The 13987-nt window shown below is 33.1% G+C and overlaps 1 protein-coding gene across 3 annotated transcripts in view; it reads left to right on the top strand.

Moving 5' to 3' along the window:
- The window catches only part of GARNL3 (GTPase activating Rap/RanGAP domain like 3), a 223633-nt gene that overhangs the window by 81658 nt on the left and 127988 nt on the right, over positions 1 to 13987 (top strand). For all 3 annotated transcript variants that reach the window (XM_031954321.1, XM_031954322.1, XM_003757155.4), the window contains 2 exons: positions 404 to 467; positions 10207 to 10233. In XM_031954321.1, the coding sequence (XP_031810181.1) occupies positions 404 to 467; positions 10207 to 10233 (91 nt within the window). The remainder of the gene's footprint in view (positions 1 to 403; positions 468 to 10206; positions 10234 to 13987) is intronic.

A 13987-nucleotide genomic window follows, 5' to 3' on the forward strand; every position in this document is an offset into this window, starting at 1 on the left:
CAAAAGACATGATCAGTTTTGCAAATACTAGAGTATGTTGTCAAATTACTTTAAAAAAAAAAAAGTTCCACCAACAGTGCAATATACTCAATCCTTCACAGTGCTTATAGCATTTACTTGTGTTTTTGTCTATTTTTGTCATTTTATAGTTATGGTATCATATTGGTATCTTAAATTTCTTTTTATCAATATATTTTTGCATTCTTTATTTTAGAATAATAATATTAGGAAAACATTGTTGAAGAGATGACATAATTTAAAATTTTGCAATTTTTTGCCAGATATTCCATTTCTAGGTACAAACTACATATTTTCTTATGGCTAATTCATCTGAAAAATAAGTTGCTATTCCTTAAAATTCTATCACATTGAATTGAAATTCATTCTTTCCCTTTTATTTCAGTGCCATGAATCTGGAAAAGTTTGAAAAAAGCCCCAGGGAAATTTTTCATCCTGAGATACAGAAGGTAAAAGAAAACATTATTTATTTATTTTTAGGATGGTATATGAAATATATGGAGCCTATATGTTTAAAAGAAGTATTGCTGGCTTGCGAATTATCCTTTTTTAACTTAAAAATGATGTTGAATTACATGAGATAAATGAGAGTAATTCATTAAATGTTTATTACTTCTACCAAAGTCCTACTTTGATGCATTTTTGAAGTATAGAAGTGAACCTCTTAGTCTCAGGGAAAGGACAGGAAAAGATCAAGATTTAACTTGATCCTAGAAGTTGGACTTCTAGAATAGAGAAGACAATTGTCACTTGTTCATAGGCTAAAAATAATAAGAGAAAGACTTATCTGTAAATGAGGGTATAAGGTACACATATTCTGATAGCCAGAGGCAAATCAAGAGCTAAAAACTAGAGGCAAGGAATTCTAGAAGAGCTGTGACAGCTATACCCTTATTAATCTTCATTCATTGATGAGAATTAATCTCAGCTCTAGCCAAGACAGGACTGGATTTGTTCAGTCACAAAATAATATCATTTAAAAATCTGGTGCAAATGAATTATTTTAAATTGGGAGATTATAAAGGTAAAAAAGAATGATGTAAAAAGGGTTTGTGAACATTGGGCCTGGCAAATAAACCTTTTTTAAATCTCTCCTTTGATTTATTATGCTAATAATCTTCAATATGTTTTCTTATAATGCTATAATAATGCAAAACACTAAAAACAAACAACAGTTCAGAACATGTGCAAGAAAGGTTATACACTCTTTATAGGGAACAGACAAAGAAGAAGGTAAAGGACTTCTGTGTGCTCCTGTGGGCCATGTAGGTATTTAAGATATAGATAGAGAGGAGAGGTAGTGGCAGCCATAAACTGAAGATAGTATCAGTGAATTCTGTATGACCTTGAACTTTCAGATAGAAGAATTTTGCCACAATGATAATGGGCTCCATGACCTCACTGAGCATATCAGAAAACTAGCACAGTATATTTGTTTTATCATCTTCAGCCTTAAGGAGTTTATTCATTTCTTTAAAGTACTCCTATAGTCTGCCTGCCATCTAGGAGGGGGTGGGGGAAGGAAGGGAAAATTGAAAAAGAGGTTTTGCAAGGGTCAATTTTAAAAAATTACCTATGCATATATCTTGTAAATAAAAAGCAATAATAAAAAATAAAAGTACTCCTATAACTTATATATGTAACCTAGTAAATATTCCTTCTCAGAGATGAAAGATGGGAGATCTTATTTGAAATTCCTCATAAATTTCCATCCTTTTGTATTTTAAAAAAAATCTTATCAAAATATTTAAAATTTAAGTCACTTTAAACAACATTACATTTAAAATTTACCCTTTATGTCACTTTAAAAATTACAATCACAAATGAAAAAAAGAAGTCTTTTCTCTCTAATCAATCTTTTCTTATTCCCTCTTTTTAATGTTATACTTTGCTTCCAAGAAAGATACTCGGGTGTTTTCACCCATTTCCAATTTAGTTTTAATTCTTATCAGTCCTTTCCTTTACTATTTTCCTTATTATATTATCAAAGCCATCAACTATAGGTATGGATACTACAATTCAAGATATCATTGATGAACTGCTGTCTTCTATAGTGTATTTCTCAGGATAGTTCTTCCAGTTAATTTGTGATCTATACAGTTATCTTTATTTTATATTCTCTTTTCCAAGAAGAGAGAGAGATGCAAGCAATACTTTTATACAAGTTGGAGGGAGTTTCAGTGTGTTATAATCCAAGGCTTGTTAACCTTTTTTGTGTCATAAGTCCCTTTGGCCATAGTAAAGCCCATAGACCTTTTCTCGGAATAATGTTTTTTTTTTAATAATTGAAAGAAATACTAAATTTCAATTAGAGATTAATGAAAATAAAGGTTAATTTTTTTAAAAATCAAGTTCACTGACCTCTCACCAAAGTCTATCATGGGTGGGCCACAGATTCCAGATGTAGAACTATTGTTCTAGTGAAAAGAGATTTCTACCTGTAATGGCTTTACCTAACTTGTATGTTCTTAGTTATCCTTGTTGTTTTTTAACTTAAAAATATTTAAACTTTAATATCATTATTATAAATAACCAATGAAATATCTATCATCATTATCTGTATAAAGTATTTAAATTAATCATAAATGCTTCTTTCTTTTTAGCAGTTGGCTTCAAATACAGGCAAAAATATATTAGAAAGTCACCAGGTAAAAAATTGAATAGAAAATAAATTTATCTTACTTAGAGGTCTGTCTTTGTCTTTTATGTCTAGTTTTGGGCACCTTTTTATGAAGGAACTTGATAAGCTAGAGTGTATCCAGAGGAGTACTAGGGAGTAGGCTGGATGCCATGAAGATCATGAAAAATAATTTGAAGAATCTCTGAATATTTAGCTTTAAAAACTTAAGGAGAAAGGCGATTATTAGCTTTAAGCATTTGAAGGGCTTCTATAGAACAGAAAATTTAGACTTGTCCTATTGCTCCCAAAGCAAAAAACTAGGAATAATTGGGAGAGGGGATTATGGGGGTAATTACTACAACAACACAATAACAACAAGAAATTTGTACTTAATCTGAGGGAAAACTGAGGTGGTAACAAGACAAGAGGGAAACGGAGGAAAACAGAAGAGATGAGAAATGGCAGAAATTAAGATTTCTAGGTAAGATTTCAGATTGTCTTTACATTAGAATTTTGGTCAGAAAAAGTGGTACAAGAATACTCTTGAGATTTCTCTTAAGAACTTTGGAAGGATTATGCATTATGGGTGATACTGGCACAGTACCACTCAGCATGGCATGCTCTCATCAGAGAAGGTGCTGTGTTCTCTAAGCCAAGCAGAATTGAATTAGCTCAAAAGAAATACAAGCGAATTCATCCCGTGTTCACATGGATTATCTGTACACTCTGAACTCGTATTGATTTGATCAACTACAATCAGACATACTACCTTCACTCTAACAGAGTGATGTCATTTTGGTCTGCTTCAAGAACAAAAGACAACCAACTAAGTGGGTTTTGGAGGAATCTGCTAAATACAGACCAAAGTCGGCTAATAAATTAGTGTTGGATTGGAAAGAAAAGACTAATAAAGTCTTATCAAGGACAAGGCCAATCTATTTTCATACACACACACACACACATGCACATTCACACTGAGTTGTTCAGGAATTATCTGTAAGTGTGCCCCAGCAAAGTAGCCAGGCCCAGCCCACCAGCAGCTTGTCATAGGAATGAACCACAGAGGCTGTAGATATAAATGACAGAACAAGGAGAAACTGGCTTCACTTTTGAGAGATTGTGCTGTATGTATGGTTCTACCAGTGACAAGGCATAGTAATTTGGGCATGGGGAAAAGAAGATCGCACATGTAGTCAGAGGGCCCAAGTTAGAATTCTTACTTTGTGACTTACAATCTGTGTGACCTTGAACAAATCCCTTAATCTCTTTAGTCCTCAGTTTCCTCATCTCTTTCAGTTTTAAAATCCTATGATCTTATGAAGCAGTAGACTTCCTTATTTTCCAGGTTTTCAGGTAAAATGCAGTATTCTTTGAAAAGATGAAAGAATTATTTCAAAAGGAAACAAAAGAAGAAAAAAAGTAAAATTTTAATTGGATAATTAAGGCTTTGTGAAGAATATAAATAATAACTTCTTAATAATTCAAACTCTCATTAACTGGAAAGGGCTTTCTTGGAGGGAAGTGAGTTCTCGGTTACTAAAGATATTTAAGCATAGAGTGGATGAATATTTTTAAAGATACTGTATGTAGCAGGGTTTCCTGTTAAGGTAAAGGTGAAATTTGATGACACTCAGATTCTTTCTGTCAGGGTTATAATCATTATCTGGGAGGATTCTATGACCTCTAACAGAAATATACCCAAGAAACAAGAAATAGCCACAGGGATATTATCAGGATGTAGCTGTCTCTAACCTTGGATACAGATTCATCATTACCTAAGCCCTTTGTAGACTTAAGACTTGATACACAGTATACATAATTTCAGCTATAGTTAACTTTCAGATAAACCAGCATCCTTCTGCTTAAGCCCTTATTTTAGAAAACTTCCCTGCAGAGTGGAGTATTTTTTCTTAGCAGTACATCCCAAGATAAATGGATACTTAATATAAAGAACTTGGTCTTAGAGTTGAAAGAACTATGTTTGAGTTCTGAAACTTATCAGTTATGTGATCTTGAGCATGTCTGACCTTGAATATCATTCATAACATGAGGATAATAATTTTTGTATTGGCCATCTCACAGAATTATTTTTTTCCAAAAAGCGCTTTATAAATCTTTTGTTGTTTGTTAATTTTTGTTGTGTCCAACTTTTTTTGATCCCATTTGGGATTTTCTTGGCAAAGATACTGGAGTGGTTTTTCATTTTCTTCTCCAGATTATTTGAAAGATGAGGAAGTGAGACAAACAGGGTTAAGTGATTTGCCCATGGGCACAGAGCAAATAAATATCTGAGGCTGGAATTGAACTCATGAAGATGAGACTTCCTGACTTCAGGCCCAGAGTTCTATACATTGTGTCACTTATCTGCCCTTTGTAAATCTTACAGTACCAGTAATAATAATAGCAATGAATTATAGATAGGTCTTAATTTGTAAAATTGGAATTTTCAAGATGACACAGTGGAGACAAAAGTTAACAACTATAGCCACTCTCTAACAACCATAAGATGCACTTGATAAGTATAACTTTCTCATCCACATGTTTTCATTCGAATTATTTCTGGTTAATCTCTTCACATCTATAATGCCTCATCCTATCTTCTGGAAGAAATTTTCTTCTCTTACTTTTCTTTACCTTTTGAACTGGAGACATGTAATGCCATATGTTTGTTCCTAGTTGTTTCTGTGTTATCTACTGTCTCTAGTGAAGAATTCAGCAAAAGATTTTTTTTGTATGATAGTTTTTTATTTTTTCCAAATACATGCAAGCTTTCAATATTCCCCTTTGGAAAATCTTGTGTTCTAAATTTTTTACCTTCCTCCTCTTCCTTTACGTAGCAAGCAATCCAATATAGGTTAAACATGTACAATTCTTTTAAACACATTTCTATATTTGTCATGTTGCACAAGAAAAATCAGACCAAAAGGGGAAAAAAGACATACAAGAAAGAAAGAAAAAACAAGCAAGCAAACAACAACAACAAAAAGGTGAAAACACTGTGCTTTGATTTACATTCAGTCTCCATAGTTCTCTCTTTGGATGTGGATGATTCTTTCCATCACAAGGCTGTTAGAATTCAACAAAAGATTTTTTTAAAGAAACAAGCTCATTTATAACATAAATTTTATATGTTAAATAGTAAACCTATCATGTATATGAGACAAACAATAGTTTTCTGTACAATAATCACATTATTCACTTATGGCTTCACTTGTACTCTACTGGTACAAATGCAACTTGCCCTTGCCTTCTTATAGCATGAAGTAAGGTTCCATTCAATCTGCTGGTATCCCTTCTCTGATTTTTTTAGGCTTTGTCCTCAGGGGAGAGTGATTTAAGTTAAAAGCTTTATATCTGCTTTAATTTTTGCCTCTTTTCAGGAGTATTTTGACTATCTTTGGTCACTTCTAAATTTTAAGGCTGTTCCATATGATTATTGATTCAGAACTCTAAATTTTGTAGGTTGCTCTTTATTAATAAGAGTTACTTAATATCTTGATCATTCTCTACAGTCATCTATTTATTTTTAGTGAATGCTGGAAAATAGTGTCTTTCAGCTTTAGACAGAAAATATCACGTCATATTCAAAGTTAGTGAGCCTTGGTAGTTCTACCACATCCCTGCCACTGATTGGCTCTGTTGATTATGGACAAGTGGCTAAATTTCTCTGAAACTAATCTGTAAAATGAGAGGATTGGACTAGATGACCATTCAAATCTTTTCTTTTTTGCAAGAAAATTGGAGTTAAATGACTTGCCCAGGGTCACATAGTTAGTAATTGTTATTTCTGAGGTATGATTTGAACTTGGATCCTCCTGACTCAAGATCTGGTATTCTATCCACTGTGCCATCTAGCTGCTCCTTAAAGTCTTTTCTACTTTGAATCCATAAGCCACCCTTAAAAATAGACGCCCCCCTCCTTTCTGAGCTCAAGTTTCCTTATCTACCAAACAAAGAACTTGTATTATATATCCTCTCAGATCTCTTTCAGCTACAGCAGTCTCTGTTCATAGGTGGCAAGAAGATGAGAGTTCCTTAGGCTGACATGTAAAAGAAGATTCAGTTTGTTCTGCCTGACCTTAGACTGGAGAATAAAACTAAAATAATGAATGAAAATTTCTGAAAAGCAAGTTTAGGCCTAATGTAAGGAAAAAAAACTTAATACTCATTAGGGTAAAAGTAGCATTTATATTACCTCAGGAGATAGTGGGTCCCAAATCACTAGAAGACCTCAAGCAGAGGCTGGATGATTATATTTTGGTCTTGTTCAACAAGGGATGAACTAAGTGACTTCTCTGGTCCTTTTTTATTCCCTGAGCCTTGGAATTCTGTTCTACCAGCTTGAATGTTTTGTCTTCTATAGTCCATTCCAATATAGTTATAGTGATGTGTGGTAGTATTTCAAGACAAAATGTAACTACCCCTTCTATTTGTTAAATGGTCTAAAGTAATTTAGGTCTTGAGGTCTCAAGGTCTCAGTGATCAGTTGTCCTAGTGTTCAGACTCAATGATAATACTTCTTTTTTTTGTTTTCTTTGTATTATCTCCATTCTTAGTTTGTAATCTGCCTCTTGTGCCCTCATAGTATAGAACCTATGTAGTAAAAATCAGTTAAAATGCTGTTCAGATTGCTTTTTAAGAAAAAAATAATTTTCTTAGAATCTCAGATACTATAAAGAGAAACTAGCAAAGTGATCCTGTTTTCTTAGAGTTTATAATAATAAAGGAAGGGAAAACAAGGATATAGTCAGATAGGTACCTTAGATTGTAACAAAGTAAATTCCGAAATATTGAGAAAAAAAAGTTGTATTCCACAATCAGAACCTTAAGTAGGTATATACCTCAAGACAAAGGACCCAACCTATAGTTGAAGGAATTTCTCAGCCTCTATGAAAACTTCCTGGATAGTTTCTAATCCACACTGATTCTTCTCCCCATTCTGATCTTTCATAATATGTCACTTACTTTGACAATTATATTCTTTATTCCAATTCAATAAGCATTTATTACGTACCTATTACATCTAAGGGACTGTTCTCAGTGGTGGAGATACAAAGGCAAAACAAAAAACAAAAGAAAACAAAAAAAAAAAAAAACAGTTTGACCTCAAGAAGCTAATAATCTACTAGAGGGATACCTCACTGAACACCAAAGTATGAATGTGATAGCTTGAAGAGGAGGAAGACTGCTAATGCTAAGGGGATCCTAGATCCAGAATTAAATGGTACATCAGAGATCAGATAATCCAATTCCCTCACTGAGGAAACTAAGACCGAGGGAGCTTAGATATCTTACTCCCAATTATGGAGAACATTAGCATCAAAGACAGAATTTGATCCCAAGTCCTCTAACTTCAGAATTCTGAGTACTGCTGCCATTCACCAAACAAGACTAATGTAGGAAATGGCATATGAGATGTGCTTTGCAGGAAGGTAGAGGTCAGAGGGGAGGAATCCAGGTATAAGGGATAACCTGTCCAAAAGCATGTGGATAGGAGATAGAATGTCAAGGCTTTAGTTGGTTCTGATTCACATTTCATTTGTGTTTTATAAGACTAATATTGTCACAATTTATGCTGATGAAGAGAGTCATGTAAAGAAACTTATGAAGGTACATAGAAGACTCCCCAAAGAGCTCAGATTTTAAAAGGGCATATACAGAAAATAAGAGGGCATATGATTACATATGATTACAAAAAATTATCATGGACCCGTTAGTGAGACCAGTAAAAAGGAAGGCTTTTAAAGCCTGGAATAAATTGCTGCATGTGAAAAAAATGTTAAAAGACAACAAAAAAGTTTGTTGTTTTTTAAGAGCCAAATGAACAAGGAAGAGACGAACACACTGGTTGAGGAAGATGATATAATGTTAATCAATGACAGAAAGCTGACCTACATAATTTTACATTATTTCTTCATCTTCATCAAGTACAGTGATTATCAAACTGAGAAAGGCAGAAATATTATTAAAAGGTAATTAAACGCAAAATAAAGAAATTCATTTTCCCACATGTAGATAAATTATACTCCCAGAGCACCAAACTTGGAATCAAACTAACAAATTGTGAAAATACCAGACTGGGGAAATTATACATGCTTATACTTGTCATTCTACTAGTGTTGGTCTTTGGTGGTCTTATAACATATAGATACATATTTAGAGCCCTGACAGCATGAGAAATTTTGGCAATGTTCATTTAAAGGATACTTTTGCATACCTTTTTCTTCACCCATCTTCATTAACTTTCCCACTATCCTCCTCACATCCATAGCCAATTCTCAGACATTTGATTATTTATGTGGGCTAACTTCAACCCTCCATTGTAATTTTAAACCTTTCCAATTTTACATATTAGATAGACAGTTTTAGTTTTACATATTCTTTAATATTCTATCTTAAATATGAGAAATCACTAGTGTAATGCTTTTTAGGCCATGATAATCCACAAAGTTATTAATTTTAAAAATGTTGAACAAAATAGGTCTAAAGAAGAAAGCCTTATTAATATATTTTAGGCTATAGTAATACAGATGTCTTGATTAAAGTTAAGCTCTCTACCTTGGTCAGACTGCTGTAGAATATTGTTTTTGTTATTGTTATTTAACTCAGCACATTTTAAGAGGGAATTGAGAAAGTATAATGAATTCAGAAGAAGTAACCAGGATATTGAAAGATCTGAAAGAGAATTTGGGAGATTCTGTAGAGGTTCCTTCAAAATACTGAGAAATTTGAAGAAAATAATCTTTTTGTTAAAGAGGATCTATTTTTAGGTTTATAGACTAGAAAAGGATGTTAATTCTCTAATTTTAGGCTAGTACTTACTCCATTCTTACTATCAACCACTTCTTGAAATTTAAGGGCCAGCCACATTACAGAAACAATTAATGCCTAAAATCCTAGAACAACAAAAGTCATGAAGTGATAACTTTGTGATATCCTATCTGACTCAGGAGCTGAACATGCAAATTTGACCACTTAATCTTACAAATAAAAATTCCATTTCAGACTAACTCACATTATGACCATGTAAGATAGCTATCATTACAGATTCTGAATTATGGTGTATTCATATTTAGAACTAGATTGAAAGCTCTTTGGGCAGTAAGTGTTTCCTTACCAGCCCAAAAATAAAATTTTGTGTAAATTATCTTGCTCAGATTATTCCAAGCCTAAAGCTTACCCAGTGGCTGTTAGAAATAAGTCCTAGCTGGGAAGTGCTTTTTGTCATGTAATTTTCACTTTTTCATTTAGGTCTATATTTGTTTATTTTTCACAAAGAACCATTCTAGGTAAATAGGATTTAATTTTACTTGATATACAGACTTCAATATGAATTAAGTTGTAATAGGAAAAGGAGCAGATAATTCCCAGAACAAAGAACTTCAGCGGGGTCTCCTTTCTTTGACTATGACATTGTTTGAAAAATATTTAGAGAACCAATTTTTATGTGATATTAATGATTTAAAAAGGAATATAAAAAATGATTGAAAAGAATAAATTTGCTTAACCTCAAAAAAAAGTAAAAACATCTTTGAAAATGAACATTAATTTTTTGATGTCTTTAACAGGACTTACTGGTTCTTGAGGAGCAAGAGGTAAGTGTAACCTCATCTGCAGAGCCTTCCAATTGTTATAGATACATTTGTTCAAAAATTGGGTTACCCTTCCATGGTATTGACAAGTATAGCTCTTGCTTTTTGGAGTGACTATTCATTTTAGCAGAAATTGCTGATTACCTACTCAGAAGCGTGTATCTTTTAAGACTTCAAGACTGCTTAGGCAGTTCTAACATTTGCTTGTAGCTAGGCACTCGAAAATTTTGGGGGAAAATCTAGTAGTTTTTCCTTTTTACATCTTACATATATGGTATGATTGGCTGGCATGAATGAATTTGTCATCATGAATATTTATTATTATACCATTTATATTTATTCAATTTTTTATCTTCTAGCCTTCTAATTTTGAGAAAGAAATATCATTCCCCACCCCATTTGTTTTTTGTTTTGTATGTGTGTGTGTATGTTTTTGGTTTTTTATGAGGGACTGATTTGATTGAAACATCACCTACAATGAAATGGAAAGCTTGGTCAGAGCGAGTAAAGACCAAAGTTTGAATGTAGGCTTTGCTACTAAACTGTGTGCCACTGGATAAGTTAATTCCTTTTTTGGGACTCCATTTTGTGATGAAAGTGATTATTTCTAATCTTCCTTCTGGATCTGTGAAATCTTGTCCATTGAAAGTAAAAATGGAAACAGACAGGTATTGCAGTGAATGGAGTACTGGGCCAGAAGTCAGGGACCCGAGTTCAGATCCTGTGTCATATATTCAAATACTGTGTGACCTTGGGCAAATCACTTAACCTTAAAAAAATAAAAAAAAGTAAAAATGCTTAAGAGGTGTTATTAAGCACCTTCAGAAGCTCCCTGGAGTATTGTTGTGTCTTTTAGTGCTTAGTTTTTCTTTAATCACATAATCCTACATTGTTTAAATAGTAAAATTTTTTCCAGGGAATATGTTGAGTAAAGTGTGAAGATTATGGTAATGAAAGCATTTTTATAGACTCATACTTATCATTTACTTCCTTTATATAATTAGAGATGTTTTCCTAATTTTTAAAAATTGCTTTCAAGATAAAAACAGAGAAAATGAGTCACAGAAATAGTTTAAACAATTACAAGGGTGCTTTTTTAAAATAACTTTTTATATACAAAACATATGCATGGGTAATTTTTCAACATTGACCCTTGCAAAAACTTCTGTTTCAACTTTTCCCCTTCTTCCCTCCACACCCTCCCTTAGATGGCAGGTAGTCCCATACATGTTAAATATGTTAAAGTATATGTTAAATACAACATATGTATACATATTTATACAGTTATCTTATTGCACAAGAAAGATCCGATTTAGGAAGAAGGTAAAAATAACTTGAGAAGAAAAAACAAAAATGCAAGCAAACAATAACAGAAAAAGTGGAAATGTTATGTTGTGGTCCATACTCATTTCCCATTTTCTTTCTCTGGGTGTAGCAAAGAGAGAGTATTACAGATCTATTGGAACTGATTTGGATCCTCTCATTGTTGAAGAGAACCACATCCATCAGAATTGATCATCATGTAGTATTATTGTTGTAATGTATGATTATCTCCTGGTTCTGCTGATTTCACTTGGCATCAATTCATGTAGGTCTCTCCAAGCCTTTCTGTATTTATCCTGCTGGTCATTTCTTATAGAACAATAATATTCCAAAACATTCATATACCACAATTTATTCAGCCATTCTCCAATTGGTGGGCATCCATTCAATTTCAGTCTCTAGCCACTACAAAAAGGGCTGCCACAAACATTTTTGCACATGTGGGTCTCTTTCCCTCCTTTAAGATCTTTTTGGGATATAATAAACCCAGTAGTAATACTTCTAGATCAAAGGGTATGCACAGTTTGATAACTTTTTGAGTATAGTTCCAAATTGCTCTCCAGAATGGTTGGATGCAATTACAACTCCATCAACAGTGCATCAGTGTCCCAGTTTTCCCACATCCCCTCCAATATTTGTCATTATCTTTTCCTGTCATCTTAGCCAATCTGACAGATGTGTAGTGGTATCTCAGAGCTGTCTTAATTTGCATTTCTCTGATCATTAATGATTTGGAACACCTTTTCATATGACTAGAAATAGTTTCAATTTCTTCATCCAAAAATTGTCTGTTTATATCCTTTGCCCAATTGGAGAATGGCTTGATTTCTTATAAATTAGAATCAGTTTCTATATATTTTGGAGATAAGGCCTTTATGAGAATAAGGGTGCTGTTTTTTAAAAAAGGAGAGGATCAAAGAAAAAGTTATGACTTTAAGCCAAATAACCTGCTCCAACAATAAAAGAATGTAGTCCTGCTCCCAAAATGTATCTCTTTTCACTCTTCTCTTGTTCCTCCCTGAGTGAAGCTAATTTCAACTCAGTTTAGTAGGACAAACATTTATTGAGGACCTAATTCCAAAAATATAGGCTCTGCTTTCAAGGAACTTAACATTCCAACTGGGTAATGGATAATTTTCAAGTAAATGATAAAATGAGAATATGGTAAGTACAAAGAAGGGTTCTAGGTACAGTGTTAGGAGAAATTTGAAGAATGAGAGGACAGTTTGATCTAGGAGGGGAACTAATCCAGTGCCATGCTAATTATGAAAGCGAGTAATATGGTGAAAAAGGTATTATAATTAGAATTAATAGAAACTTGAGTTTGAATTCCAGATTTGACATTTATTTGTATAACTCTCAACAAGTTATTTAATCTTAATTTCTTCATCTATAAAAAAGAGATACTAATATTTACTTGATATATCCTGTAGATCTGTTACAAAAATTTTTTATAAATTATAAAATTTTCTTCAAAAAATTAAAAATTATAACTTAAAAATTCCATAAAAGGAGTTTCCTTACAAATATATTATATGTGTATGTATATATTTCATATTTTATGATTTTTAGATCAGTGAACATATATAAATTGAGTCATTAAAGAAATTAGATCCTGAAGAAGCTAATGCAGGATTCTAAAGGATCCACCTGCTTTATCAGTGCCTCAACTAGATTGGATTGAATTGGATTGGCTTGGAGGTTATCCTCTGTGCTGATCTTTGTTTGACTATCAAACTGACTCTCCCAGAGCAATGAATACATGAAAAAGCACTGGACTAAGATCAGATGACCAGGATACTGGCATTTAGAGCTAAGAAGCAACTTAGGCCGAGTCCTTCACAGAGAACTTAGCTGACTGTCCAAAGTGAACCCTATTTTTCTGTCTATAACCACAGCACTCCATTTCAGTCATACCACAAAGTCTTTGGTATCTCTTATTCTCTTGGATATCACTTGACTTATTTCTAAGGTGTTGAAATAGGTGATCTTTCACTCAGTTTACTTCCAAAGAACAATCTATGATTCTGTCACTACTAAATCACTCTATATTTAGTGTTAATCTCATGCCTTTCTGCCTGAGGATCTGGGTATCCCTAAAAGCATACTCCCTACATTCTCCACATCCTTTTGTTGTAATAAAATTGTTTTAATAAATACATTGACAGGTCCTGTTGACTAGGAGTTAAATTTCTGTCTGAAATAGTGACAGGAGCCTTTCTTTGACAAATGTTGATTAAACTCTGTGGAAGAGTGTGCTAAATCTATGAAAGGTAAAAAGAAAAAGAAGACTAGCAGCCTTTGTTCTGGGAACTTAGGATCCTCACTAAGAGAACTGGAGTTAGAGTCAAGTGGCTTATATTCAAGTCAAAGCTTTGACCCTTAGATAATTTTGTTTCTGCTGTCCAGCAGCTATATGTCTTGGGCAAGTCAC

Source organism: Sarcophilus harrisii, chromosome 2 (genome assembly GCF_902635505.1).
Source record: "Sarcophilus harrisii chromosome 2, mSarHar1.11, whole genome shotgun sequence".
In the NCBI taxonomy this organism is placed as follows: Eukaryota; Metazoa; Chordata; class Mammalia; order Dasyuromorphia; family Dasyuridae; genus Sarcophilus; species Sarcophilus harrisii.